The 25,146-nt window shown below is 39.3% G+C and overlaps 1 protein-coding gene and 1 long non-coding RNA gene across 5 annotated transcripts in view; one reads left to right on the top strand and one right to left on the bottom strand.

Moving 5' to 3' along the window:
* phactr3b (phosphatase and actin regulator 3b) overlaps window positions 1-6,321 on the top strand; it is a 74,524-nt gene extending 68,203 nt beyond the window's left edge. For all 4 annotated transcript variants that reach the window (XM_047347310.1, XM_047347311.1, XM_047347313.1 and 1 more), the window contains 5 exons: window positions 3,312-3,367; window positions 4,589-4,650; window positions 4,764-4,904; window positions 5,307-5,383; window positions 5,776-6,321. In XM_047347310.1, coding sequence (XP_047203266.1) covers window positions 3,312-3,367; window positions 4,589-4,650; window positions 4,764-4,904; window positions 5,307-5,383; window positions 5,776-5,791 — 352 coding nt within the window. In that variant the 3' untranslated portion in view covers window positions 5,792-6,321. The remainder of the gene's footprint in view (window positions 1-3,311; window positions 3,368-4,588; window positions 4,651-4,763; window positions 4,905-5,306; window positions 5,384-5,775) is intronic.
* Window positions 6,322-9,230: 2,909 nt separating this feature from the next.
* LOC124857337 lies at window positions 9,231-24,868 on the bottom strand. Its single transcript, XR_007035571.1, has 6 exons — window positions 24,588-24,868; window positions 23,716-23,751; window positions 10,480-11,506; window positions 10,105-10,249; window positions 9,923-10,015; window positions 9,231-9,840 (listed from the first exon to the last, which is right to left on the bottom strand). It is a non-coding gene; the product is annotated as an uncharacterized LOC124857337 (long non-coding RNA).
* Between the last annotated feature and the right edge of the window lie 278 nt (window positions 24,869-25,146).

Below are 25,146 nucleotides of genomic sequence, written 5' to 3'. Positions count from 1 at the left end.
CACTCACAAGGCTTCGGACCAAATGTTGAAAACCTTCCTTTTTGGACTTTTTGTAGCCTGAACTCACATTTGGGGAAGTGAACAATAATTACGCTTATGTTAGCAAACTATTTTCTTAAAGTAATATTGAAAATGGAATATGTACCCTGTAGAGGTTTTAACTTCGTCCATCCATCCATTTTCTTCTGCTTGTCACAGATCAGATATGTTTATACTGTTTAATTTGTATTGTCTTGCACCGACTATGCCAAAACAAATTCCTTGTATAACGTACTTGGCAATAAAGCTTTTCTGATTCTGATTCTGATCAGGTTGATTAGATTGAGCAACAAGCTAATTGTTGTAAAAAGTGTTGTAGCTGAATAAAAAGAAAATATGCTATCAACATTTCCTACAACAAGAAATCTGAAAATTGTGGGCTGCTTCTGTATTCAGCCTTCTAGAGTCATTGCTTTGTAGAACCAGCTGTTAATCTTTTTGAGTAGCTCACCACCAGTTTGGTACATCTAAAGAGTGGAATTTTCACCACTGTCTCTTTGCAAAACAGCTCAAGCTCAGTCCCAGTGGATGGAGAGCATCTGTGGACATCAATTTTCAAATTTTGCTACGTATTCCTAATTAGATGCATTTTGATTTAAACCCTTCTATTGCAGCTCTGGATGTATGTTTATGGTTGCTATACTACTTCAAGGTAGACCTCCACTCAAACTGTAAGTTCTTTTAAAGCCTCTTCTAGGACTTGTATTTAGATTATCCATCTTCCAATCAACTCTGACCAACTTCCCGTTTCTTGCTGAAGGAAAGCATCCCCACATCATGATGCTGCCACCACCATGTTTCATTGGTGTCTTCGGGATCTCATGTAGTGTTAGTTTCCTGCCAGACAGTGTTTAAAATGTGCTGCGTCCCCTGCATGGCTTGTTGGAAACTGTAGACAGGAACTATAATGGCCTCCTGTCAACAATGGTTTTCTTTTTTCATTTTCATAAAGACCAGACTTGTGGAATGCACTACCATATGCATTATGTGGTTATTCACATAAAATTCATAGAATCTAATTGAAGCTTGAGGTTGTAATGTGACTAAATGTGTAAAAGTTCTAGGGGTGTGAATATTTTGCGAGGCACTGTATCTGATGTTTCAATCAGTTATGATGGATATGAGGTTCATGATGAAACCAGAAGGAGGTGTCTCCTTCTGAATGAAGCTCCTTTGTTTTAAATCTCAAGAGTCTGGGAACTCTGATATTTGAGATGTAAGCATATGTAAAAAAGATGAGAAATGCTGAAACAGTGTGCAGACCACAGAACGCGACCGGTTTTGTTTACTGAGGACAGTACATTTAAATATTCATAGTCAGATCTGATTGGTGTCTGTTGAGTGGGCTCTCGTTTTGCATGTTGCACTCCTGGCTTCAGACCCATCAGCATTCAGGCCCGTAATGTGGCAATAAAAGCTGAAAACATCAGCAATCTGACGATGCTGCTGAATCAACTCAAACATTAGCACAAAAAAATTGTGTGCTGTGTTGTAGTCACTAAAACATATCACACATAGTTTATACTTAAACACACAAACTTTACCATATATGTTACCATATGTTACCATATTTCTATTTGTTAATACAGCCAAACTGGTAGTTCAGAGGGCAGCAAGTTCAATGATAGTCATTTTGCCAAGTTGTGAATACAGATAGATAAAAAACAGTCTGTCCACCTCAGTATAAAGTGAAAGATGAGTGATTATCCATCTCTGAGTGCCACCCTGTTTTTCAGTCTGCACCTTCAGCTCCTCTCATTGTCTCCGTTGGTGGTGGAAATCACTGCTCCATCTCAGCTAGGTTTATTACACTGTAATGTAACTTCTCTCTGCTGAATTAGGAAAGTGGATCCTAATAGGAGCTTCTTTTCCTTTTTGTAAAAAGAATCGTGGCCTATTATCTTTATTTACTCCTGCTATCTCACAGAGATTTGCCCAAGATCCTGTACTCTGTCCAGCAGTGCGTTAGTGCATCCAAACTTGGAGGCAGGGCCACTGTATCTGCTGTCTGTTTCAGACTGAATAGTAGGAAATTAGGTAACATAAATATCTGATTGCATCTTCAAAGTGATAACAATTCCAGGGGGGGCAAGATCTTCTGGCACAAGATCTTGTGATATTAAAACCCCACAAAATGTCTCTTCAGGGTTGGTTCTGTCATGTGGTATACTCCTCAGTTGCTGACATGGGACTTCGTCTAGTGAAGAGATCCAGCTATGGTCAAGCAAAGATGCATTTTTCCAGCAAGTTCTGACATCAACAAGGGCAGTGTTGCCTTTTATGCTGCCTCTACCGTTGGGCGAATCACAATCCAAAATACTGGACAGGAAACAGTCGGAGTCATTTCTGAAATGTTTATTTGCTTTTTAAACCTCAAAATAGGAGAATTCTCAATGCTCTCTTTTTCCAATTTTTTGCATTGAAACAAACATGAAAACTGACTAACCAGACCTAGACTGGATTAATCTAGAAGAATTGCAGATTTTCGTCAGCTAGCTGTGAATACCAGCTCAAGACAATCCAAGTTCCTCTTATGGGTCGTTCCACGGTGGTGGAATGACTTGTCGAATGGTAGCTGAACTTGGGTGTCCGTGTCTGTCTTCTTGAAGACTTTTCAGAGAGCATCTCGTAGCCTAGCACCAACCTGTACCCCCCTACCCTCTATACTGCATCCTTTTCACTGCCCCTCCCCCCCGTCCTGTCTGACAGAGCCTGACTTTTGGTCTTCCTCTTAACTAGCTTATTGTCAGCTCTAATATTAAGTGCATTGGTTAAAGCCTCATTTCTAAGTTGCTAAATGCATAAACATAACCACATAAAGTCAATCAAGAGCAGAGAATGTTACTTATAACTAAGCCCCTTAATTTAAATTTTTGTATTTTCTATGGTGTTCCTTCAGAAATGTTCCGTTTATTTAACTATAAACACACACACACACACGTGTGTGTCTGTGTGTGTGTGTGTGTTGGGGAATCTCCTCCTCCCTTCACATGACCACTGAGCATGTGGCGAAAAGCAGCGCAGCCTCCCAGTCAGTCGGGCTACTCAGCAGCTCCGCCGACGTACCGCTGCTGACTGCGTTGCATCCTTTGGGGAAAGACTTCTGTTACTTTCTCGGAACGGAAAGGTGCCGCCGGACCTTTTCTTCCCGATGTGGAGTTTAAAATGCAGCAGTAGAGAAAGAAGCTGCTGGAGTGCTGATAGCAGCAGAGGCTGAACGACTTTGAGGGTCTGAGGATGGTCCAGAACGTAATTCTGGTCTTCTTCCGCAGGAGACTGAGCCAGAGACCGGCCGTGGAGGAGCTGGAGAGCCGGAACATCTTAAAGCGTAAGTAGCCAGAACATGTCATCATTTCCATGAGGGACTGAGAGCTCTTACAAAAGAACAAGAGGCAATTTAGTATGCTTCCAATATGCTTCCAATACTTTTATAAATAGTTAAAAAGGTACCAAACCTTACTCTGTAGTACTGATCATTAGTATATTTTAAGTGTCTTGATAATCGAGTTATGGCTTTGTTTGGACTCTGTAAGCACGAGTGACCATTTCAATTTAACATTTAATCATTTATTCAAGAATATGATTTTTAAAATAATATATATTTTTGTTTTAAATAAATTGCTTTACAAAATATATTTTGGCGACATACAGATTGCTGTGGCAGCAACAATGAGGCACCATAAATCATTTTTTATAGGAAACAACTTAGTTGCAGTCCCGTTCTTTTAATCAAAATACTTTTATTAGAAATAATAATAAAAAAAAAAACACTTTACAGACCATAGGGACAGCTAAAGTCAAAAACAAAAGAAAGGAAGCAAATAATTTAAAAAAATTGCTTCCTTAGAAAATTATCCACACAAAACCTGTTACAGCTCTTATGTTCATTACATGATTTCTTTCAGTCAGTTAATCCTTCTAAGTGGATTTAACATTTGTATGGTATTTCTACACATTAGTAGAGGCTTAGATAACTATAATAGTTCTGACTGTATCGTATTATTTGATCTAAGTTCTGTAGTCTAACTTGTGGAGGAGGAACCTGTCAGCTTGTAATTCTGCAAACCATGCAAAGCATCCCTGCTGTCGTCACTGTACAGAAACATTATGAAACAACCATGTGTTCTGATTTTGTTCTGATTTGGGTCTCCTGGTATGATGAGGACCACCTGTGAACGCTCAGCAGCTGTCCTCGTCCTCCTCACAGCTACACGCTCTGAAAACAACTACGAGGATGCTCAACCTAAAGCACAAGGCACTCGCTGTGTTCATGATGCACAAGAGCAACAAAATCTGCCAACCTAATTCTAATAAAATAAAAAAACATTTGGTCCAGGGATCTAAAATATATAAATGCTATTGGTGACCTGACCTGTGCCTGTTTCGCTGTTGAACCTTGAAACGTCGCCTCTCATTTGAGAGTAATAAAGAGCTCTTGCCTTTGCTGGATGTTTAGGAAGTGTCCATATTTCTAGTCAAAGTTCTTCCATCATTTACTTTAGTTTGTCAATATAAATATGTGTATATTTAGTTATTTTTGTTTTAACAGAGAGAAATGACCAGATTGAGCAGGAGGAGAGGAGGGAAATAAAGCAGCGGCTAAACAGAAAGGTAGGCAGTAGTACTGATTAAAGCAAATATACAAAACCTTTGGATTTAAATAACTTTTAACAATCTCATCGATGCCTTGAGTGCTTTCACTGACTTTCATCTTTCTCCTCCAGCTCAACCAGAGGCCGACAGTGGACGAGCTACGGGACAGGAAGATCTTGATTCGTTTCAGCGACTACGTGGAAGTGGCCAAAGCTCAGGACTACGACCGACGGGCTGACAAGCCGTGGACCAGACTGTCAGCTGCTGATAAGGTAGACATCAAAACCCCCTGCTCTTTTTTACCACTTGTCACTTGTTTTTTCTACAAAAAGGCTCTGAAATGTAAGATTCTATTGGGAAATGGCAGCTCTGGCCATTTAGACTAACTATTAAAAATAAGGTTGATACATCAAATTCTGCAGAGGTGTAATTTAAAATGCATCATGAAAATGAGGAAATAAGTGAAAACAGAGAAATATGTGTAAAAGAATGTTTATAAATATGTAATAAAGCATCCTTTGTTCGTTACAGTGGGTAAAGCAACTCTGCTCTCTTTGGATCACCCTTCTGCTAATATAATCTACCCTAAAACAAATGCTTCATCATTTAAGCTTCTTAACCTGAGCGACTTTACACCTGAACTCACTCCTTGTGATGTTGCTTTTGTTCTACAGGCGGCGATCAGGAAGGAGCTGAACGAGTTCAAGAGCAATGAGATGGAAGTCCATTCCTCAAGCAAGCATCTGACAAGGTAAGCACAAGCATGCCCAACCACAACTTCTCTTTCTTTTGTCTGTGTTGTTGTTAGGTGTCTAACAGGGTCACTGTGATATTGTGCAACTGTTTCACATCGGTAAGAGTACTGGATGCAGAGCTGGGTCCAAATTTAGTTCCACCCAGTCCCCATGGGGTGAAAAGTTTAGCTGTTTTATACCAGCTCTCCACAATAATGAATGTCCTTGCTTGTTCAGCTTACGTTTTGCTGATGTCAACTGTAGCTGAATTAGCAGGGTTTGTGCTTACACAAGACCCCATTTTTGAGGAGCATTGTTCATCGAGCTAATAATAGTTTTACAGACTGATGAAGACCTTTTTTAGACCTTACTCACACTTTCCCTGGTTTTATTTCCTTTTGCTGTGCAGGTTCCATCGGCCTTAGCAAGGTTTCTTCTGTGAAGAGTTGCGTAAATCTGGTTCTGTCAGAGAAGACCTTGCACAGGGTCTTTGAGCAGGATTTGGCCGTCCTGATATTTGGGTTCAGCGAACCTTGGAGGCTATGCCTCTAGTAGGGGATCTGCTGGTAGGAGAGACCGCATACAGCAAGCTCCACCTCCGCTCAGGGGAACCCCTCGTTCACCGCCTGTTCACCCTGTCAGAGGAGCAGGAAGGACACTAAGGCGTGAATCTCCAGGAGACAAGCAGGGACTTCTTTTTTGTAAACAGATTATTTTCAAAGACTTTGTTTTTGATGCCACTGGGGGAGATGGTGCATGTGATGAAGTCAACCAGTCCCACTCCAGTAATATTAGTCACATCCCCGAGCTGTGTCTGAGTCTCAGTGATTCAACTGATCAGTTTCATATCAACTGTGTAAAATGTTCTTAAAAAGAAACCTTGTCAGTGTCCAAGACAGACATCCCTTTGTAAGCACTATTTATTGTCTGCACAATACAAGTTTTCTATTCATAACATTCCTTGTTTGTCTTGTGTGCAGCACGAGACGCAGTTTTTCACATCCTGTTTGAATACCACAGCAAAGCAAGAATACGTGCCAATAAAATAGGATGTCAGGGTTACTATGCAGTGCAATGCTGATTATCCATCCATCCATCCATCCATCCATCCATAATCCATAAAAATGTATCAAAATAATTAGAAAGAATGCATAGAAACCCTGTATTTGAAAGTGTTGTCCTTCTCACAGAAATCAGAATTAGGGGATTGATGATAGAATTTCCCTCATGACTGGGCCATAATGCCTTGAGATTAACCTCAGTCACTGCTAAACTGCTTTTGTAAGAAAATACTGAAAATGTAGCAAAGTTAATCTTGTTGCACCAGATTATCACCATTTATTATGCAAAATGCAGCCGGTGACCTGTTTTTTTTTCTATCAAACTATTTTCCTGCTAAGCGGGTTAGCTCGGCTAATTTCCCTCATGGGAACAAGTTCACCTAACTGAGTTTGTTCAACCAGGAGCCATTTAAATTTCTGTACTGCTGCATCACACTGCCTGTGGAATATTTAGAATGTCTGCGAAAGCTTCGTCTTTCCAGATGAGGCATCCCACCTCTCCCATATCTGATTATTCACACTCAACCACATTAAAGTTAGAGGTGATGATGGTGCAACAGACACTTGAAAAGGTCTGAGGCCTTCACAGAAGAGTTGCATTAATGGAGAGGTAACATTACACACACCAATTGGGTGATTTCTGAAGGCAGTTTATTTAACTGGATTATATTCAGGGGAAGTAGAGTGAAGAATGCTGAATTTTCAGGTTTTTATTAGAGAAAACAATTGAAATCCATGTAGGATTTTCCTTCCACTTGAAAGTTATGCGCTACCTGGTGTTGGTCTGTCAACTAAAACACTAACAACAGAAACAGATATTCTTCTGTTTTCTGTGATGTGAATAAATGTGAGAACATTTAAGGAGAATGAACATATCTACAAGACTCGGTAAATACTGGTGACTCGGTCTTGACTTCATTCTCATGGTTTTGGCATTATTGTGAGAACAGGTGGCTGGTCCATTTTAACCTCTACAGGATTCCAGGATCCCCTCACTGTTTAGAGTAATGAAACCAGCAGCTACTGGCTGAGAAATGCGTCGGCTGATGGTTAGACTGCATGGTCCAGATCCTGTGGAGGTGTGTGGGAGGAACAGGGGAAGCTCTCATTGGGAATGAGGGGGATATCCTTATTTCCGGGTGTCCCTAAGACATGATTGGGCCAAAGCTAACACACACGCTGAACATATGTTGTGCAGTTTCAAGCCAAGTGGAAGAGTGATGACCTCCTACACCTAAAAATAAGCGACGGATTGTGAATACATCTCTAGCATCTTGCGTCACTGCTACTCAAAGTAGGTTCCCCCAGAATGTATAGATACTGCGGTGACGCTGTTCTTTCATCCCAAAAATACACATGCCACAGCAGTGTTTTAATGACTTAACTTGTAATAGCTGAAACTGAAGATCCAGCTGAGGTTTTTGGCCTATGTTATGTAAGCTCCACCAAGCACCCCACCATAAATAAAGGCACATCAAGTTTGTTTGCACTGTATTCTAGAACAGCACAGTCATGACAACTAAAGCACATCTAAACTTTTGCTCATAAAAGCTTTAGACAAGATGTTTGTCAAATTAACAATGCCATTTACATGGTGAAGTGATGTTCCGCAGTGAGGATAACTTGTTCCTGCAGAACTTCTAAGCCTGCAGCCATTGCTCCTCTTGGAAGAGATAGCTTGTGGTGGTTGGCAGGTTATGGAGCTCCACTGAGAGCTCTGATCATGACGCACACAACCTATGAACCACGCAAGAATTTTAGTCCCCAAATTTAGTCATTTGGGGACTAATGTTGGTTTAAGTAAACCAACAAGTAAAAAACACAAAATTTCCAGGAACTAGATTAGGGAATAGTATCCCCCCCCCCCTCTAGTATCAATCAGTTTAACATATATACATGAAAATAGTCCAGTATCGTTGTGTGCAGGAATCAAAAGGTCAGTGGAAAAGCTAACAAGTTTTGCGTCCCTGAATTACTGCAAATGCTTGATGGCTGTCACTGCCATCAAGGGTGCAAAACCGGTTAAATTCAATTTAATACAATTCAGTTTTATTAATGTAGTGCCAATTCACAACACATTGTCTGAAGGCACTTACAAAGTAAATTCAATCAAATCATACAGATTTCAAAATGGGTTCATACATTCCAATTAATCGTAACCATTGAACAGTTCAGTCAGATTCAGTTATTTATTCAAATTGGATAAAAAGCTTTTCTATCTAAGGAAACCCAGCAGATTGCATCCAGTCAGTGACTTGCAGCATTCACTCCTCCTGGATGAGCATGTAGAGACAGTGGACAGTCACTGGTGTTGACTTTGCAGCAATCCCTCATACTGAGCATGCATGTAGCGACAGTGGAGAGGAAAAACTCCCTTTTAACAGGAAGAAACCTCCAGCAGAACCAGAACCAGGCTCAGTGTGAGCGGCCATCTGCCACGACCGACTGGGGGTTTGAGAGAACAGAGCAGAGACACAAAGAGAACAAAGAAGCACTGATCCAGGAGTACTTTCTATGGGAAGGAAAAGTAAAACATTAATGGTTGTAGCTCCTTTAGAGGCTTCATCTAGGAGAGAAAGATAGCTAAGCAGATGAACTCTGAGCCAGTTTTCAAGTCTAGAGTATGAAAGAGAGCAAATACAATTAATTACAGTAGAAGCTCAGTCAGTAGTTAAACACTGAAAGACAGGGCCAAGTGTATCATCGGTAGAAGGTGAGCAATATGTTGTTGGCAGCAGCAGCTCAGCCGATGTCCCCCTCCAGGAAGGTGCTACAGATAAACACTGAGCCAGGCCAGGTGTAGCTTCTAGGAAGAGAAAAAACTAAGACAACACACTTAGAACCTAACAGAAAAACAGGTTCTAATAAAGGAGTGACAAGTTAATTCACTTGAGTTAACCAGAGCCATTTAAAGTGCAAAATAATGATAATTTCTGAAAAAACAAACAAACAAAACCCAAATAAATAAATGCAATGTACAATAGCATCACAAAGTCACACTTAACAGTGTAACCTAAGAAAGTGCAGCATAAAAAAGAAAAATACAGAGTTCACTCAAAGTCTCAACCTTTAATGAAGTATGTGTGGATTTTAGGCATGGAGAATGACCATAAGGTCATGAACCTTTGAGGACATTCTTTTGTTCCCATCTTCCTGCTCAAGGAAGATCTTTTGAAAGACTTCGAAGGTGTACTTCAGTTTCTTAGGGTAGTTTAGTTCCAAAGCATAGATGAGGCCCATAAGGTAAGCACATGCAAGTGCCACATTGGGAACCCCAAAAAGTACCTCAGTTCCCTCAATGGCTATCCCAACTTGCCTCTGCCCTTCGCTCCCAGCTTTTCCGACCACAAAGATACTGAGGACCAATGTCGTAAGGCATCCTGGACAGCTGCAGCATCATCATCACCATATATCTGTGAAATACACCAAAGAGAAGCAAATCTTCGGCTTTAACAATTAAAGTGGTGCAGATTGGCAGAGGCATACGATATCTACCTGGTAGTCCTTGATTAAATCCTCAATCTTTTCTCCAAGGTAGAGAATAAGGCCTCTGATTACAGCTTTTCTTCAAGACTCAATGCTGTTGTCCTAGAGTAAATTAGATATGAAAGAATGTTATGTCCAAACATCATATAGCTACAATATAAACTCATTTGTAAACAGTTATAAGTACATACCTCATCTAACATTTCAAGTTTCTTCCCCACAGTGCCTCCCTTCCTCCAGTATAGGCTCAATAGTTTGGGTGAGAATTGATCCAACTTCCCCAAGGAATGTGGACAGCAACGGTTTCAGCGTGATTCTCAGAAATTCCTCCTCAATCTGAGAGAGACCAAGACAGAGAGAGAAAAAACATCACTAGACAAAGAAACACTCTAGAAACACAGGAAACCAAGATTGGTATTAAATTAACCAAAAACAGCAGTGAAGGCAGTACAAGGAATCCTGTCAAACTTAGAAATGAATGAAGTCAAAACTGAAAAAAAAAAAAGAATTTCAAAATCCATTAAACACTCAATCTGAAAACATTCAAGATATTAAAATATACATACATGGGAAGGCTCAAAGAGGGCAAGCCATCGCGGTTGATGTCAATCAATGGTAGTTTGTTGAGGATAACATCACTTCAACGTATCGAGAATGTTTTTGCCATCTTCTCACTGATTAACTTGTTGTTATCTCTCTTCTTGTGCTCATAAAGACGATCCACTCTCTCTTTTTCAAGGGTTGTGTCAGTTTCACCTTGAGGATGAGGTGGGAGGTAGTTTACCTCAGATTACTTTGCCTTTTTTAGATTTTTTGCTGGACTTTTATCTGCAGTTGATTTTCTCTTAAGACAGTTTACATTTAGTTCTGGTATCCAAGGTGTTTTACTTTTGCTCTGTAATTCCCAAGTTTGTACTTCAAGCTGTTGTGCCAACTATATAAACCATTGAAGGACACTGGGTCTCTCAAACATGGGTGCGTCATAACCAAGGCCTCTGCAACCTGCTCCCTTTGTGCCTGAGAAGGATAGGCAGTGTAGGTAAAGATGGTCTGTGCAAGTCCAGAATGTTGGACTTTACAGCTGGATTATTGAGAAGGGTTCCATCCTTCTTATAAGCTTCATTAGCAGCTTGTAGAATGAGCTCCGTGTCAAGCGAGAAGGTAGGTACCTCAAACTGAACAGGCCAAGATTCAGAACGAAGGGAAGAGGCACTTCCTGGAGAACGTAGAATAATGGTATCACTGGATGCGGCAGAACAAGAACCGGTATCCTCTGACGAATCAGCACAACTGCTACTAAAGCTATCTTGGACTTTGACATTCAGAGAATCCTGAAGGGTTAAAATTATCTCTGGTTCCACAAAAACCACTTTAATGGTGTCTTTGTCCTGTATTTCGCTAGTTTGAAAGGGGGTGAAAAACTGTCCATCAAAATCTTGGTCCTGGAACTGCAAACTAAAATCTTGCTCAATATCAAATGTTTCTTGAACAATAGTCTTTAATTCGTCCACAGTTTGGGGAATTGCAGATGGCAAGGAAAGTTTGCAAATGTTTTCTTTCAGTATGACACGAAGTCTAGCAGACATATTGAGTCTGTATAGGAGAGGAAAAGAGAAGAAATCAAGTTACTGTTACATATTACAAAAAAATAACAATTTCAAGATTTTTAATGTTAAACACAGCATAATGAATTAAGTATTGCAGAATTACTTCTGTTAAGTTTGATGCATTACCATGTCATTAACTATTAAATTTAACGAGATTGCCAAGAACTGAAACTTCACAAGAACCACATATAGGTCACTTTCAGGGAGACATTTAGATGTGGTGTTATTTCCTTTTTTTTTTAGATCTTGGGAATTTTTACAATTATCAGAAAAACTAACCTATGAATGTAAATTGATAAAAAATGAACAGCTGTAGACGTCAATATATACTGTACTTCCTTAACTACCTATTCTTGAATAGGAATGTGACCCTTCAATGTGACATATCGCTTTCCCTCGACAGTATATGCTGCAAGAGGGTAGGAGTCCGTTAAGTCTTGTAGCTGGAGAACTGTCTTGTGGATTCCAGTTCAAAAGAACGAAGATGCTCACTGTACCATGACCCTAGACACTTGACAGCAAAAAGAGGCTGGCCATGAACAATGAAGATCAGACTCAGTTCAACAAAATCTGGAAGCCCACCAGTGGATCCATAGGGCAAAATAATTCCCACTGAGTAACTGGTGCCATAGCAGGTCACAGTATTGGCCACCTCAATACATGTCTCCTCTGGAAACTTCCTTTGTACTGCTTCCTGTAGGTTTTCTTTTAGGACATCTACAGGAACTTTGGAAAGATTTGAGACACTCAGTGCAGGTTTCAACATGTCTGTGCAATGCAGGTGGTAAGCAAGCATTAACTGATGCTTAACAGAAAGAGACAGTAAAATGTTGCGAAAGCTGTTATGTGGAACGACTCTCTTGAAAAATTTATGTTTTGCCTCGAAGCGCATTGTCCACAGAGCTACAAGTGGTCCAAAAGCCTTGATTAGATGTGGATAATGCTCAAGGAAATGGTGCTTTGGTAGAAGTTTTGTTTGAGGGAAAACCTGCATATACCTATGCCTGTGTTCTGAAATCTTGATGTCAAGGTATCTAATTGTGTCATTAGTGTGACGTGGAGAAACTACCACTTCAACAATGTCTTTGAGATCCATCAGAAAATGCCATGCTGGTTCCCTTTCTGGCACTTTAAATCCAATGATGAAAGGAAGAAGACGCAATAAGTTCCAATATTCGTGAGCGTTGCCACCAACACTTTGTTTGCTGGAAATATTCAGTGGGACTGGCTGCCAGCTGTCAGTTTTGTCAGTCCACTTGAAGGGGAACTCTCTGATTCGGTCATTGAGTTGAGACAAAGTAAAGTACTTTTTCTTTATGAAAACATTGATGCACAAAGCTAGCTCAACAGGAACTATTCCATCAAATAGGTCATGGAGCAAGTCTGGTGGATACCCAGACAAAACATGAAAATATTTCAGTTTATTAATTAAGGCACACTGCCTTTTCACACCGAACCAGTAAGTGCCAGTGGGACTCTCCAATGCTGCTTGTACATGAAGGGAATGTTCCTGCTTTGTTCTTGCTTGGAAGGACCCAGTTCTGACTTCCTTATCCTGAAACTCTGACACTCCTCCTAAACAAAACCTATAGACATAAGATCCAGAAAAGCTTTCCAAGAAGCCGCCAACTGAATGGGCACCTAAATTGTCTGCTATTATGCTAACTATTGTACCTATGATTTTCTTTCCAAAACCAGGAACAAAGAGCCCCTCCTCTTCCAACTGAACAAGATCTTTTAATAGTGGCTGTAACACTGCCTCATAGCCATACTTTTTTTTTTACATCCACAGCCTTGCACAGCACAGCTAATTAAATTGACTTCAGTGTGGTGCGAAACTGTGTTGGGACATTTGTAAATACCCAGTAAACTGCTGTAATCTTGTGTTTTTTCCGGGATGTTCCAAGCGGGTTGCAAACCTCAGAATTATCAATATAGAGAAGGAGGGGCAGAGTTAGGTCTCCAGTGGACAAAAGTAAATTTTCTTTACAATAAGTTCCATCCTGAAACGACTCATACTGTCCCTTCTGAGTAGTGATTGACGTGTTGAAAGCTTTCTCCCGTATGTCTTTCAGGCCCAATAACTATGACAATAGCTGAAGAATAGAAACATACTGTAAAGTTCGACCTTCATTCTTTTCCAAAATGTATTCAACAAGCTCAATCACGTTGAATATCTTCTTAAAAATCTCTCGTCTTTTATAGGATGTGGAAAGAGGGCCATCAGCTCTCAAAGCTGTGCTAATGGGGCTTGATTCACTCAACCGTTTGACTAATTCTAAGACAACTTTATCTTGAAGCACACAGTCATGTTTCCTCAAACACGAGTTTACAGTATTTCTTATGCCAGGACCTGACACCGCAGTAGAGGCTGACATTTTTTCTGGAGTCCCACGGGTCACGGGATTCCCACGGGAAACCCGCGGGACGGGAGACAGCATCAGTAAAGATCACGTGATTGGGACGGTACAGGATAAAAAATGAACTGGAGCAGACGGGAGCGGGAGCTAACCAATAGGAAGGAAATAAACTAGGATCAATTGTCTTTGGAAATGTAAAACTGAGACTTTGTTATAAACTTTAAGAAAATAAAACTTGAATCGACGCCGCCATTGTGTAGTTTTTTTTCAAGAAGCCTATACTATAATGTGAGTCAAACGAACTACACGACCCACAAGCCAACAGTGCTTCTGCTCGATGTTTTCCACCTGCGTTCAGAATGGAGGGAGAAAATGCAGGTGGAGAACTGGACGTGGTAAAATTGGATTAGCAACGTAAAGTCAGAAGTAAAGACTTATCTATTAAACTCATAGAGCTGACAGGAAAGTCGCAAATATTACCGAACTTCAGGAGAGTTGAATGTAGCGGTGTTAACATGCAGTCTGCTGCTTGTAAAACGTGTTTAGTGATAATCAAGTTCACCAGTGATTAAGGGACACTTGTAAAGCAGATTCTGGATTAAATCAGTCCTGCATCTCTTCATTCATCAAACCAAAAGTACCATCATGTGTCAAGTCTCATCTGACCAACAAAATTGCTGCACTAAAGATTTAAGAGCCTTTGCCACAGTAGAGGGTTAGGGTTAGAAAGAGAAGGGAGATGGAGAATTTTTTTTTTTTTGCGTCCCCATGGAATACTTTTGCGTTTGGCATTTTGGAGCAGCAGCACAGATGACAAACTGCTCATAAAACAAACAGCACTGATATGGCATTAATATGGTTTATTTGTCATATGCAGGTTAACACGCAGTAAACAATGCGATGAAATGTTTAGGATAAGAAGAACTGTTCAAATCACGATAAAAACAAAAACACTAATGGCGTGCAAAAAAAAATAATAATTGTACACATCATGCAGCAGGCGACTGTGGCTCAGTAGGAAGAGTAGTCGTCTTGCAATCAGAAGGTTGTGGGTTTGATTCCAGATTCCTCCTGCCATATGTCGATGTGCCCCTGGGCAAGGCACTTAACCTCAAGTTGCCTACCAATCTGCGTATCGGTGTATGAATGTGTGAGCGTTAGTGAGTGCGATTGGGTGAATGTGGCGCTAGTGTAAACGCTTTGAGCGGTCTGTATGACTGGAAAAGCGCTATATAAGTTCAGTCCATTTAGGAGTAATAAGGAAATAAAGTGTCACTGATGTGGTTTTGTGCAGCATTATGGTCCAGAGTTCAGTAGTTTGTTTGACAGCTTGTGGATAAAAACTGTCTTTTAGTCTGATTGAAGATAATTTTATTTAAGGCCGATTTCAAAATAAAACTCAATAAATCTCAAAACGGGTGTAGTTTTGGTTCATTTTTGCAGCTATCTGGTTTGGAAACTATCCCACAAAGTATTGCGAAATAACGCAAAGACTATTGCGTGGGAACGCAAAAGAAAAAAATTCCCCATGTCCCCTCGCGGACTCCGTATAGAAAGGCTTCATTAAGGGAAGATATTAAATAAATATGTTGTGAAATAGAAAAAATTGAATGTACCATTAAATGTACAATTTATTTAATACATCATTAAATATTAAGTGTACCACTAATTACGTCATGTCGTCTTTAAAATTATACTTAATTATTCAGTGGCACATTTAATTGCATAATAGTCCATTTCATGATATAATGGTACATTTATTGTTTCTAATGATGTATTAAATAAATAAATGGTACCTTTAATTTAATGGGACATTTAATGTTACATTTCTTTCATGATACATTTATTTCACTTATGGGACATTCACAACATTTATTTATTTAATGATGATTTTATTGTATTAAATTTGTCCAGTTTGACCCTCCATTCTTGATGCCTGTATAGGAGGTCATGTCAGAATTTAAATCAGGTGTTCTGGAGCAGACAAACATCTAAAACTTGCAGGGAAGAGCTCCCTGAGGACCAGGGCTGTGAACCATTGAGGTACAGTTTCTAAATTATGAAGGTAATGCCTTTTTGTCCTTTTGTTCAACAAGTACATTTCTCTTACTAGGTGCATTTTTCTTTCGTTTCAACAACTTGAAACATAAAATTGATGTCATTGTTCAAAGGAAACGATCACTTAATAAATAAGTAAAATACAACTAGGTACATTTTGTTTATTCAACTAAGATAGACATGGTCTGTTTCCTTGTTGAATATTTTATTATTTCTTCATTATTATTCTTTTTACTTTAACTGGCCTTTACTACAGCTAAAAACAGGGACCTAACTGGTCCTTCAAACAAAGAAATTACCAAAAGACTAAATGAAGAAAACTAAAATGGGAGTGGCACAGGAGTGGGAGTCAATTTACCACGAGTGGGATGGGACAGGATTTTTTTTTTTATGCAGGCCCGGGATTGGGATGGGACAAGACATTTTTCTGTGGGAGCGGGAGAGAAAATCCACTCCCGTGTCACCCTCTACACCGCAGTGGATATGAACAGAAGCTCCGAGACTACTTCAGTAATGCACTTGCTTGGCACATAATAAATGCTCTCCAATTTTAATAAAAGGTGACCTAATTTAAATTAAACTTCTTCTTCTTTCAATTCTTCAGCTTCATAATCGCCTGAATATTCATATACCTCAGAACAATGTCCTTCAGCTATATCATCTGTAATGTTTGAGTGATTCGCATACTTTTGTATAATATGTGCCTGAAAATCACTTAAAGTATGTCCTGTGTGTTGTCGAGATCTGTGAGACGCAAAAGTCCCATAAATATTTGTGGAAAAATCACACTCTCTAAACACACATCTTAAGATGAACTCCAAGATGCTTAAAGTATTCATTTTCAGCAAAAAAACAGGAACCGCAAAGTTTACATTTTAACTTGATTACTTCTGTTAGTCTCTCGCCCATAGACTGCTGGAGATAGGCACCCACTATGGAATAAGCGGTAGAAAATGACTGACTGACTGACTGACTTCTGTTACTGATTTTTCAGTTGAATGCTTCCTTGATAGATGTGATTTAAGTGCATTCCAGGTTTTGAAAGAGCAGGGGCAATCAACATGTAAACGGGGAAGAAATTCGCTGTAGTTGTGCCTTAACCTGTAGTGCCTCAAAAGTTAATTTGCTTCATCGACAACAAAGGTACAGATCAAAGGTACAAGCGTAAATACAGTAAAATCGTTATTCACGCTGGCGGTAATGACACCCATTACGTCAATCAGAGGTTATTAAAGTTAGTGTTGCTTCGGTGTGTAAGTTTGCTAAAACAATGTCGGACTCCGTTATTTTCTCTGGCCCCTCCCCGATCTGACCAGTGACGACATGTTTAGCCGCATGCTGTCATTCAACCGCTGGCTGTCTAGGTGGTGTCCAGAAAACGATGTGGGTTACATTGATAACTGGTGAACATTTTGGGGAAAACCTGGTCTGATCCAGAGAGACGGCATCCATCCCACTTTGGATGGAGCAGCTCTTCTTTCTAGGAATCTGGTCGAATTTATTAGTTCTCCAAAACTCTGACAACCCAGGGTTCAGACCAGGAAGCAGGGTCATAGTTTAACACTCCTCTCTGCAGCTTCTGTACTGCTACCCACCCATTACCCTATTAAGACAGTGTCTCGCCCACGGCCACAATTGAATAGGTTAAAAAATTATCTAAAAGGAGGAAATCATGAAAATCTAATAAAAATAAACACAACTCAGACTAAAATAAAAATAAAACAATTAAATGTGGCTTACTGAACATAAGATCTCTCTCCTCAAAGACTTTGCTAGTTAGTGACCTGATTTGCGACAATCAGATTGATTTATTTTGCCTCACAGAAACCTGGCTGCAGTAAGAGGATTATGTTACTATAAATGAGTCAACTCCTACTAATTATTTAAATTTTCACATTCCTCAAAATACTGGGCGAGGAGGAGGAGTAGCAACCATCTTTCAGTTGGATTTATTGATTAGTCCCAGACCAATCAATAGCTACAATCCTTTGAATATTTAATCCTTAGTTTTCCTCATCCAAATTGCAAAGCACTAAAACCACTTCTGTTTGTTGTTTTGTACCGTCCACCAGGCCCTTACTCTCAATTTTTAGATCAGTTTTCAGACCTTTTATCTGATTTAGTGTTAAATACAGATAAGGTTTTTATAGTGGGGGATTTTGACATTCATGTTGACACTGAAAGTGATAGCCTAAATATAGCGTTTAATGCTATCTTAGACTCAATTGGCTTTGATCAAAACATTAACAAACCTACCCACCTTTGTCTTCATTCTCTGGACCTTGTGCTGACATATGGCATTGAGTGTAAAGACATAACAATATTTTCTCATAACCCTGTTCTGTCTGACCATTTCTTAATAACCTTTGAGTTTAATTTAACCGTGTACTCCACACCTGAAAGAAAATTTCATTATAGTAGATCATTATCAGGCGATGCTGTAACAACCTTTAAAGAATCTGATCCATTTTTAATTTCCTCATTATCACTGAAAAGCACAGTGGAGGGCAATAATTCTGTTTCTGCCCCTTCACAAATTGATTCTCTTGTTCATAATGTTTCTTCATCATTGCGTGATGCATTAGACAATGTAGCCCCCTTGAAAAAGAAGGTAATTATTCATAGGAGGCTAGCTCCTTGGTTTAATTCAGAGCTGTGTACTTTAAAGCACAATGTTAGAAAATTGGAGAGAAAATGGCGCTCTACACACCTAGAGGATTCCTACTTAATCTGGAAAAATAGCCTACTGTTGTATAAAAAGACACTTCACCAAGTTAGAACAGTTTATTTCTCATCATTAATAGAAGAGAACAAGAATAATCCTAGGTTTCTCTTTAGTACAGTTGCTAAACTTACACAGAGTCATAGCTCTGTTGAGCCATCCATTCCCTTAGCTCTTAGCAGTCATGACTTTATGGGATTCTTCTTAAATAAAATTGATTATATTAAAAAGAAAATCTTTGACATACTCCCGAAGATGATTACTTTATCCTCAGCAAGTGAGACAACATTGGAAATAACTGCAGAACCTGATTTGTGTTTGGACTGTTTTGATCCTGTGGAGCTTCCTGAGTTATCAGAAATATTAGCTTCATCTAAATCTTCAACTTGTATGTTAGACCCAATCCCAACCAAATTATTTAAGGAAGTGATCCCTCTGATTACCAGCCCCATTTTAGATATGATTAATCTATCTTTAGTAAATGGATCAGAACCACAGGCTTTTAAGTTAGCTGTAATTAAACCTTTACTTAAGAAACCTTCGCTTGATTGAGATGACTTGAAAAATTACAGACCTATATCCAATCTTCCATTCTTATCTAAAATTCTTGAGAAAATAGTTGCTAATCAAATGTGTGAACATTTATACAGCAATGACCTGTTTGAAGAGATTCAGTCAGGCTTCAGAGTTCATCATAGCACTGAAACAGCTCTGCTGAAAGTCACTAATGATATTCTTATGGCCTCAGATAATGGACTTGTGTCTGTTCTGGTTCTGTTAGATATCAGTGCTGCATTTGATCCAGTCGACCATAATATTCTCTTAAAAAGGCTGGAATATGCTGTAGGGATCAGGGGAACAGCGCTAGGCTGGTTTAAATCTTATTTGTCTGACAGATTCCAGTTTGTTCATGTAAATGATAAATCATCTTTAAACTCCAGGGTTAATTGTGGAGTACCACAGGGTTCAGTACTTGGGCCAATTCTCTTTACTATATATATGCTTCCAATAGGTCAAATTATCGGGCAGCATAGGATACATTTTCACTGTTACGCTGATGATACTCAGCTTTACTTATCCATAAATCCTGATGAACCCAACCAGTTAGATAGACTACAAGCATGTCTTGAAGATATAAAAACTTGGATGACGTTAAATGTTTTGCTTCTAAATTCAAACAAGACAGAAGTTGTCGTCTTTGGACTGGAGTCTTTAAAAAAGAAACTGCTTAGTCAATCACTTAACCTGGATGGCATTAAATTGACCTCTGATAATAAAGTAAAAAACCTTGGTGTTATTTTTGACTAGGACATGTCATTTAAATCCTATATTAAACAGGTTTCTAGGATTTCTTTCTTTCATCTCCGGAACATTCCCAAAATTAGAAATATCCTGTCCAGGAGTGACGCTGAAAAACTAGTCCATGCATTTGTTACTTCAAGGCTGGACTATTGTAATTCTTTACTATCAGGATGTCCACAAAATGCAGTTAAAAGCCTTCAGCTGATTCAAAATGCTGCATCAAGAGTTCTGATGAAAATTAAAAAGAGAGATCATATTTCTCCTATTTTAGCTTCCCTTCATTGGCTCCCTGTTAAATCCAGAATAGAATTTAAAATTCTCCTCCTCACATATAAAGCCCTTAATGATCTAGCTCCATCATACATCAGAGATCTGATTGGTCCATATGTTCCTAACAGAGCACTTTGTTCTCAGACTGCAGGTTTACTGGTGGTTCCTAGAGTCTCTAGAAGTAGAATGGGAGGCAGATCCTTTAGTTATCAGGCTCCTCTCCTGTGGAACCAGCTCCCAGTTTTAGTCCGTGAGGCAGACACCCTGTCTACTTTTAAGGCTAGGCTTAAAACTTTCCTTTTTGATAAAGCTTATAGTTAGAGTGGCTTAGTTTATCCTGAGATATCTTCCTTATTTTTTACCTCCGTCTTCCTCCCTCCCTGTTGGATGGAGTAAGGGGGAGTCAGGTTTAGCCTAAACCGGCTCAGTTAAGGTAGAGGTGCAAACACACCCTCCATTTCTGCTACCTGTATGACCCCTTCTCTTTTCCAATGGTTATAATCAGTCTGACAGAGAGAAGTATCCCAATCCTTGTGGTTTTTAGTGTAACAATGACCATCAGTGGGACCCTTTGTGAGGTTCCTTGAGACGACATTGTTGTAAATAAGCGCCGTTTCACTAAATAATCTGAACTGAAACTATCTGTGTAGTTATGCTGCTATAGGCTTAGGCTGCTGGAGGACATAATGACCACTTTCACCTTCTTTGCTACATTCTCACACTACTCGCCAATTTTGCATTATTTGCTGTTATTTCAGCTTTTGACTTTGCACGGTGGCACAGTTGGTAGCACTGTTGCCTTGCAGCAAGAAGGTCCTGGGTTCGATTCCCAGCCTGGGGTCTTTCTGCATGGAGTTTGCATGTTCTCCCCGTGCGTGCGTGGGTTCTCACCGGGTACTCCGGCTTCCTCCCACAGTCCAAAAACATGCCTGTTAGGTTAATTGGTCACTCTAAATTGCCCTTAGGTGTATGAATGAGTGTGTGTATGGTTGTATGTGTTGACCTGCGATGGACTGCCTTTCGCCCGTGGACTGCTGGAGGTGGTCGCCGGCTCCCCCGTGACCCACTGTGGAATGGGCGGTAGAAAATGACTGACTGACTGACTGACTTTGTTCTCTCTTTTCTCTTCCTAGAAGCTACACCTGGCCTGACTCTGTGTCTACCTGTGACACCTTTCTGGAGAGGGGCATCGTCCAAGCTTCTGCTGGCAACAACTTAATGCTCACCTTCTACAGATGATCCACATGGCCCTGTCTTTTAGTGTTTAACCCTTTCTCTCTCCTAGACATGGCGATTGACTGAGCTTTTACTGTAAATAATTATATGTGCTCTCTTTCAGACTCTAACCTTGAAAACATTTACTTTTCCTTCCCATAGAAAGTACTCCTGGGTCAGTGCTTCTCTGTTCTCTCAAACCCCCAGTCGGTCGTGGCAGATGGCCGCTCACACTGAGCCTGGTTCTGCTGAAGGTTTCTTCCTGTTAAAAGGGAGTTTTTCCTCTCCACTGTCTCTACATGCATGCTCAGTATGAGGGATTGCTGCAAAGTCAACACCAGTGACTGTCCACTGTCTCTACATGCTCATCCAGGAGGAGTGAATGCTGCAAGTCACTGACTGGATGCAATCTGCTGGGTTTCCTTAGATAGAAAAACTTTTTATCCAATTTGAATAAATAACTGAATCTGACTGAACTGTTCAATGATTACGATTAATTGGAATGTATGAACCTGACTGTTGTGAAGAACCTTGAGACGACATGTGTTGTGAATTGGCGCTATATAAATAAACTGAATTGAATTGAATCTTGCAAATCCATCCCATAAAGAAACTGATGCTTGATCAAACTGCATCTAGGAGTATCAACGTTTGTGGTACTTCTGGCAGACGTTCAGGTGGGACTTGGCAGACAGATAGTCCATATGTGTGGCAATGCAAATTGCAGTCAGGGGTTGGCTTCTGTTCAGCAGCATCAACTGTCCAACCTCAATAGTGAAAAAAATAAAAATAAATTCTCAAATGTATTTATATACATCTTTGACCATTTGTAAAATTAGTTAATGGCACGACAGGTAAAGGGATGACCATAGCCAATTTCTACTCTCAACATGCTATTTGCAGTGCTCTGTCAAAACTTGAATTGCAACACAAAAAAAAAAGAAGAAAAACTATTTCTAACTTTGAAAAGTAAATAAAAATGTGTTATTTCATTTGTGAAGTTCTTAGAGCTTGTGTTAGCACTAAGAGTAATTGCATCCATTAGGAAGGTTTGTTATCCATCAACACTGACTCTCTTTTCTGTTCTGTCAAAGATATCAAACAGGAATCAAACTGTCATTTGACACAATTAAAAATATATGTATAGATTATCTGCATTTCAAAACAAATAAACAATGTGATATTTTTGGTTTTTGAACAGATGTCTATTTACAACAAAAACAATCAATAATTGAATAATTTTCAGGCACAAACCGTACAAGATAACCAGTTCTAATTGATATTTCTAATGCCTTTTCAACTGCAGCAAAAATATTCATGTGAGGCATATTGTTCTGAAATATACGACTGATCATAAGAAGGGCCATAAGACATTTAAGTTCTGAGAAAAAAACATTTTTAACTAGGGTAATGGTAATCTAGTACAACAGATAGCTTCATGTTTATAGATATATTGACCATATTTAACTAGTCATCAGTCAGTCAGTCATTTTCTACCACTTATTCCATAGTGGGTCACGGGGAAGCTGGTGCCTATCTCCAGCAGTCTATGGGCGAAAGGCAGGGTACACCCTGGACAGGTCGCCATATTTAACTAATTTCTCTCAAATCATCAGGGGATAATAATGTCGGGGAAAGACTGTGGGTCGGACCAAAGCGCAGAACAGAGCTCGGTAGTCGCATCATAATTTATTCCACACTCCAGGTAGTATGGCAAAATGAAGCATGAAACAAAACATAGTCATGGTACACGTAGCTTAAACGAAGCATAGACATAGAAACGTAGCGTAGCATAAACGAAGCATAGACATAGAAACGTAGCGTAGCATAAACGAAGCATAGACATCACCGACATAGAAACAAGGAACCAGCGAGGAACTAAACAAACAGAACAACTAATATACACAGAGCACAGAGAGGGGAACAAAAGGCAGGTAATCAAAGAAACAGGGAACAGGTGAAACAAATACAAAGGCTGAGGAAGAGTGAAAGGACAGAAAACACAAACTAAGCAAGAGAATAAATCAGAGGAGGAAATAAAGAACTAGAATAACTATGAACTAAAGTAAACAGAGAAACTAGAGGGAAACATAGAAACAATAACTTAAGAAATAAACAAAGAGCCATAAGGAGAATCTAAATTACAAAATAAACCAACAAGTCCAAAATGTCACTCCATGACAGATAAGGCTGTGCTTTATGAGCTAAATGAATAAATCAAACTTTTGCCCACTTCCCCACTGTAATTATTTCAGTTTTTGAACATACCTTTATCCAGTGTACTTGTGAAGATCTCTGAATCACCTGGTAGAAATAAAACATATTAGTTATCATCTACAGGAAAAAAACAACAGCATATCAACAAATATTTGTTTCCTTTTTAAATAGCCTATTATTCACAACGTTTTCTAAACAAGATTTCTTTTTTGTAACTTTTAATGTATGGTGTTATACAAATTTAAACACAAAATGTTTAAGAATTTATCTCTACAATGACTAAATAAATACATATGATTCAGGATTTAACACTTTATTGCCATGTCAACTGGAACAACAAATAAGAGTAGAAACCAGCAGTGATGTAAAGACTTTTGAGTATTTTCATTAAGTGGAAGTTGTAAATTAACACTTAGCAACCTATTTCCATATTTAAATTTTCATTTTCATGAAACCTGATAAAAATGTGGGACTATAAGTTACCAGTTTGGTCGACATATCTGTCATAATAATGGCTAATAATGCTTATTAGTCAATATGTCAGGTTTTGGTTACTTAATGCCTCCCAGTGAGGTTAGAGGTCAAACAAGAATAGTGTTATAAGAGGACATTTGTTAAAAACCACAGATCCGCTTTTAAGCTACATGCAGTTTCAAAACGTGAAATTTGAGAAAACCTTCAAAATGCATCCTTCCATAAAAATGTTCGACAGCTTTGGACCCCAGCGGGCCGAAACCAGGCTAGCTACAAGTGGAGCAAAGACCAGATAGTAACAAAGCCCACCAACGGATGGACGCTGGGCACAGGGCACAGTAACGGGACGGTGTCCGGTCTGGACTTCTCAGTTTCGGTTTATTCTTTCGTTCTTGCTAGCTATATTTTTCAGTTCGAGTCAAATGACCTGAAAACCTTTTTCTACTCACCTTAATGACCTTTGCTCGCTCAAAATCACCTCTACTACAATTCACCGCTGGTCCGTTGGCGCTCGGGACCCTGATGACTTATGGGTAGTATTTGGTGTTTTAAAATACCGAATGAAACGCAGTAAAGATAACAAGATAAATTTTTGTTGTGTGGATGAACTTAAAAAGATTTGCTCTTTGTCACGGTTCTGTCACCGTTTAGTTGGAATTGGACCTCAGAATGCAGATGAGCAGGCAGCGTGATGGTAAGTGAAAAAAGGTTTTAATAACAAAAACTCACACTCAGCAAGAAGCAGGAACAAAACAAACGGGCAGGCAAGACATGCATGGCATGATCAAAAAAACAAAACTTGGTTTGAAAATAAGACATGAGCAATATTATTTTAATAACTAAAGGCATCTAATGAGACACCGTTGAGAATTCATCCAGAAGGTTGGTTTTATTCAGCAGATCATTATTTAAAACATTATTTTATCAAAATAATATTTTATCTGATCTTACATTGTGAATAGTTGTCTAAACGTTTGCTGATTATTTCCTAAGTTGGTTCCAAGACTA

This window comes from Girardinichthys multiradiatus, chromosome 20, assembly GCF_021462225.1.
Source record: "Girardinichthys multiradiatus isolate DD_20200921_A chromosome 20, DD_fGirMul_XY1, whole genome shotgun sequence".
Taxonomy (NCBI): domain Eukaryota; kingdom Metazoa; phylum Chordata; class Actinopteri; order Cyprinodontiformes; family Goodeidae; genus Girardinichthys; species Girardinichthys multiradiatus.
Note: the sequence above shows the minus strand (reverse complement) of the source record. Positions and strands in the feature narration are given on the sequence as shown.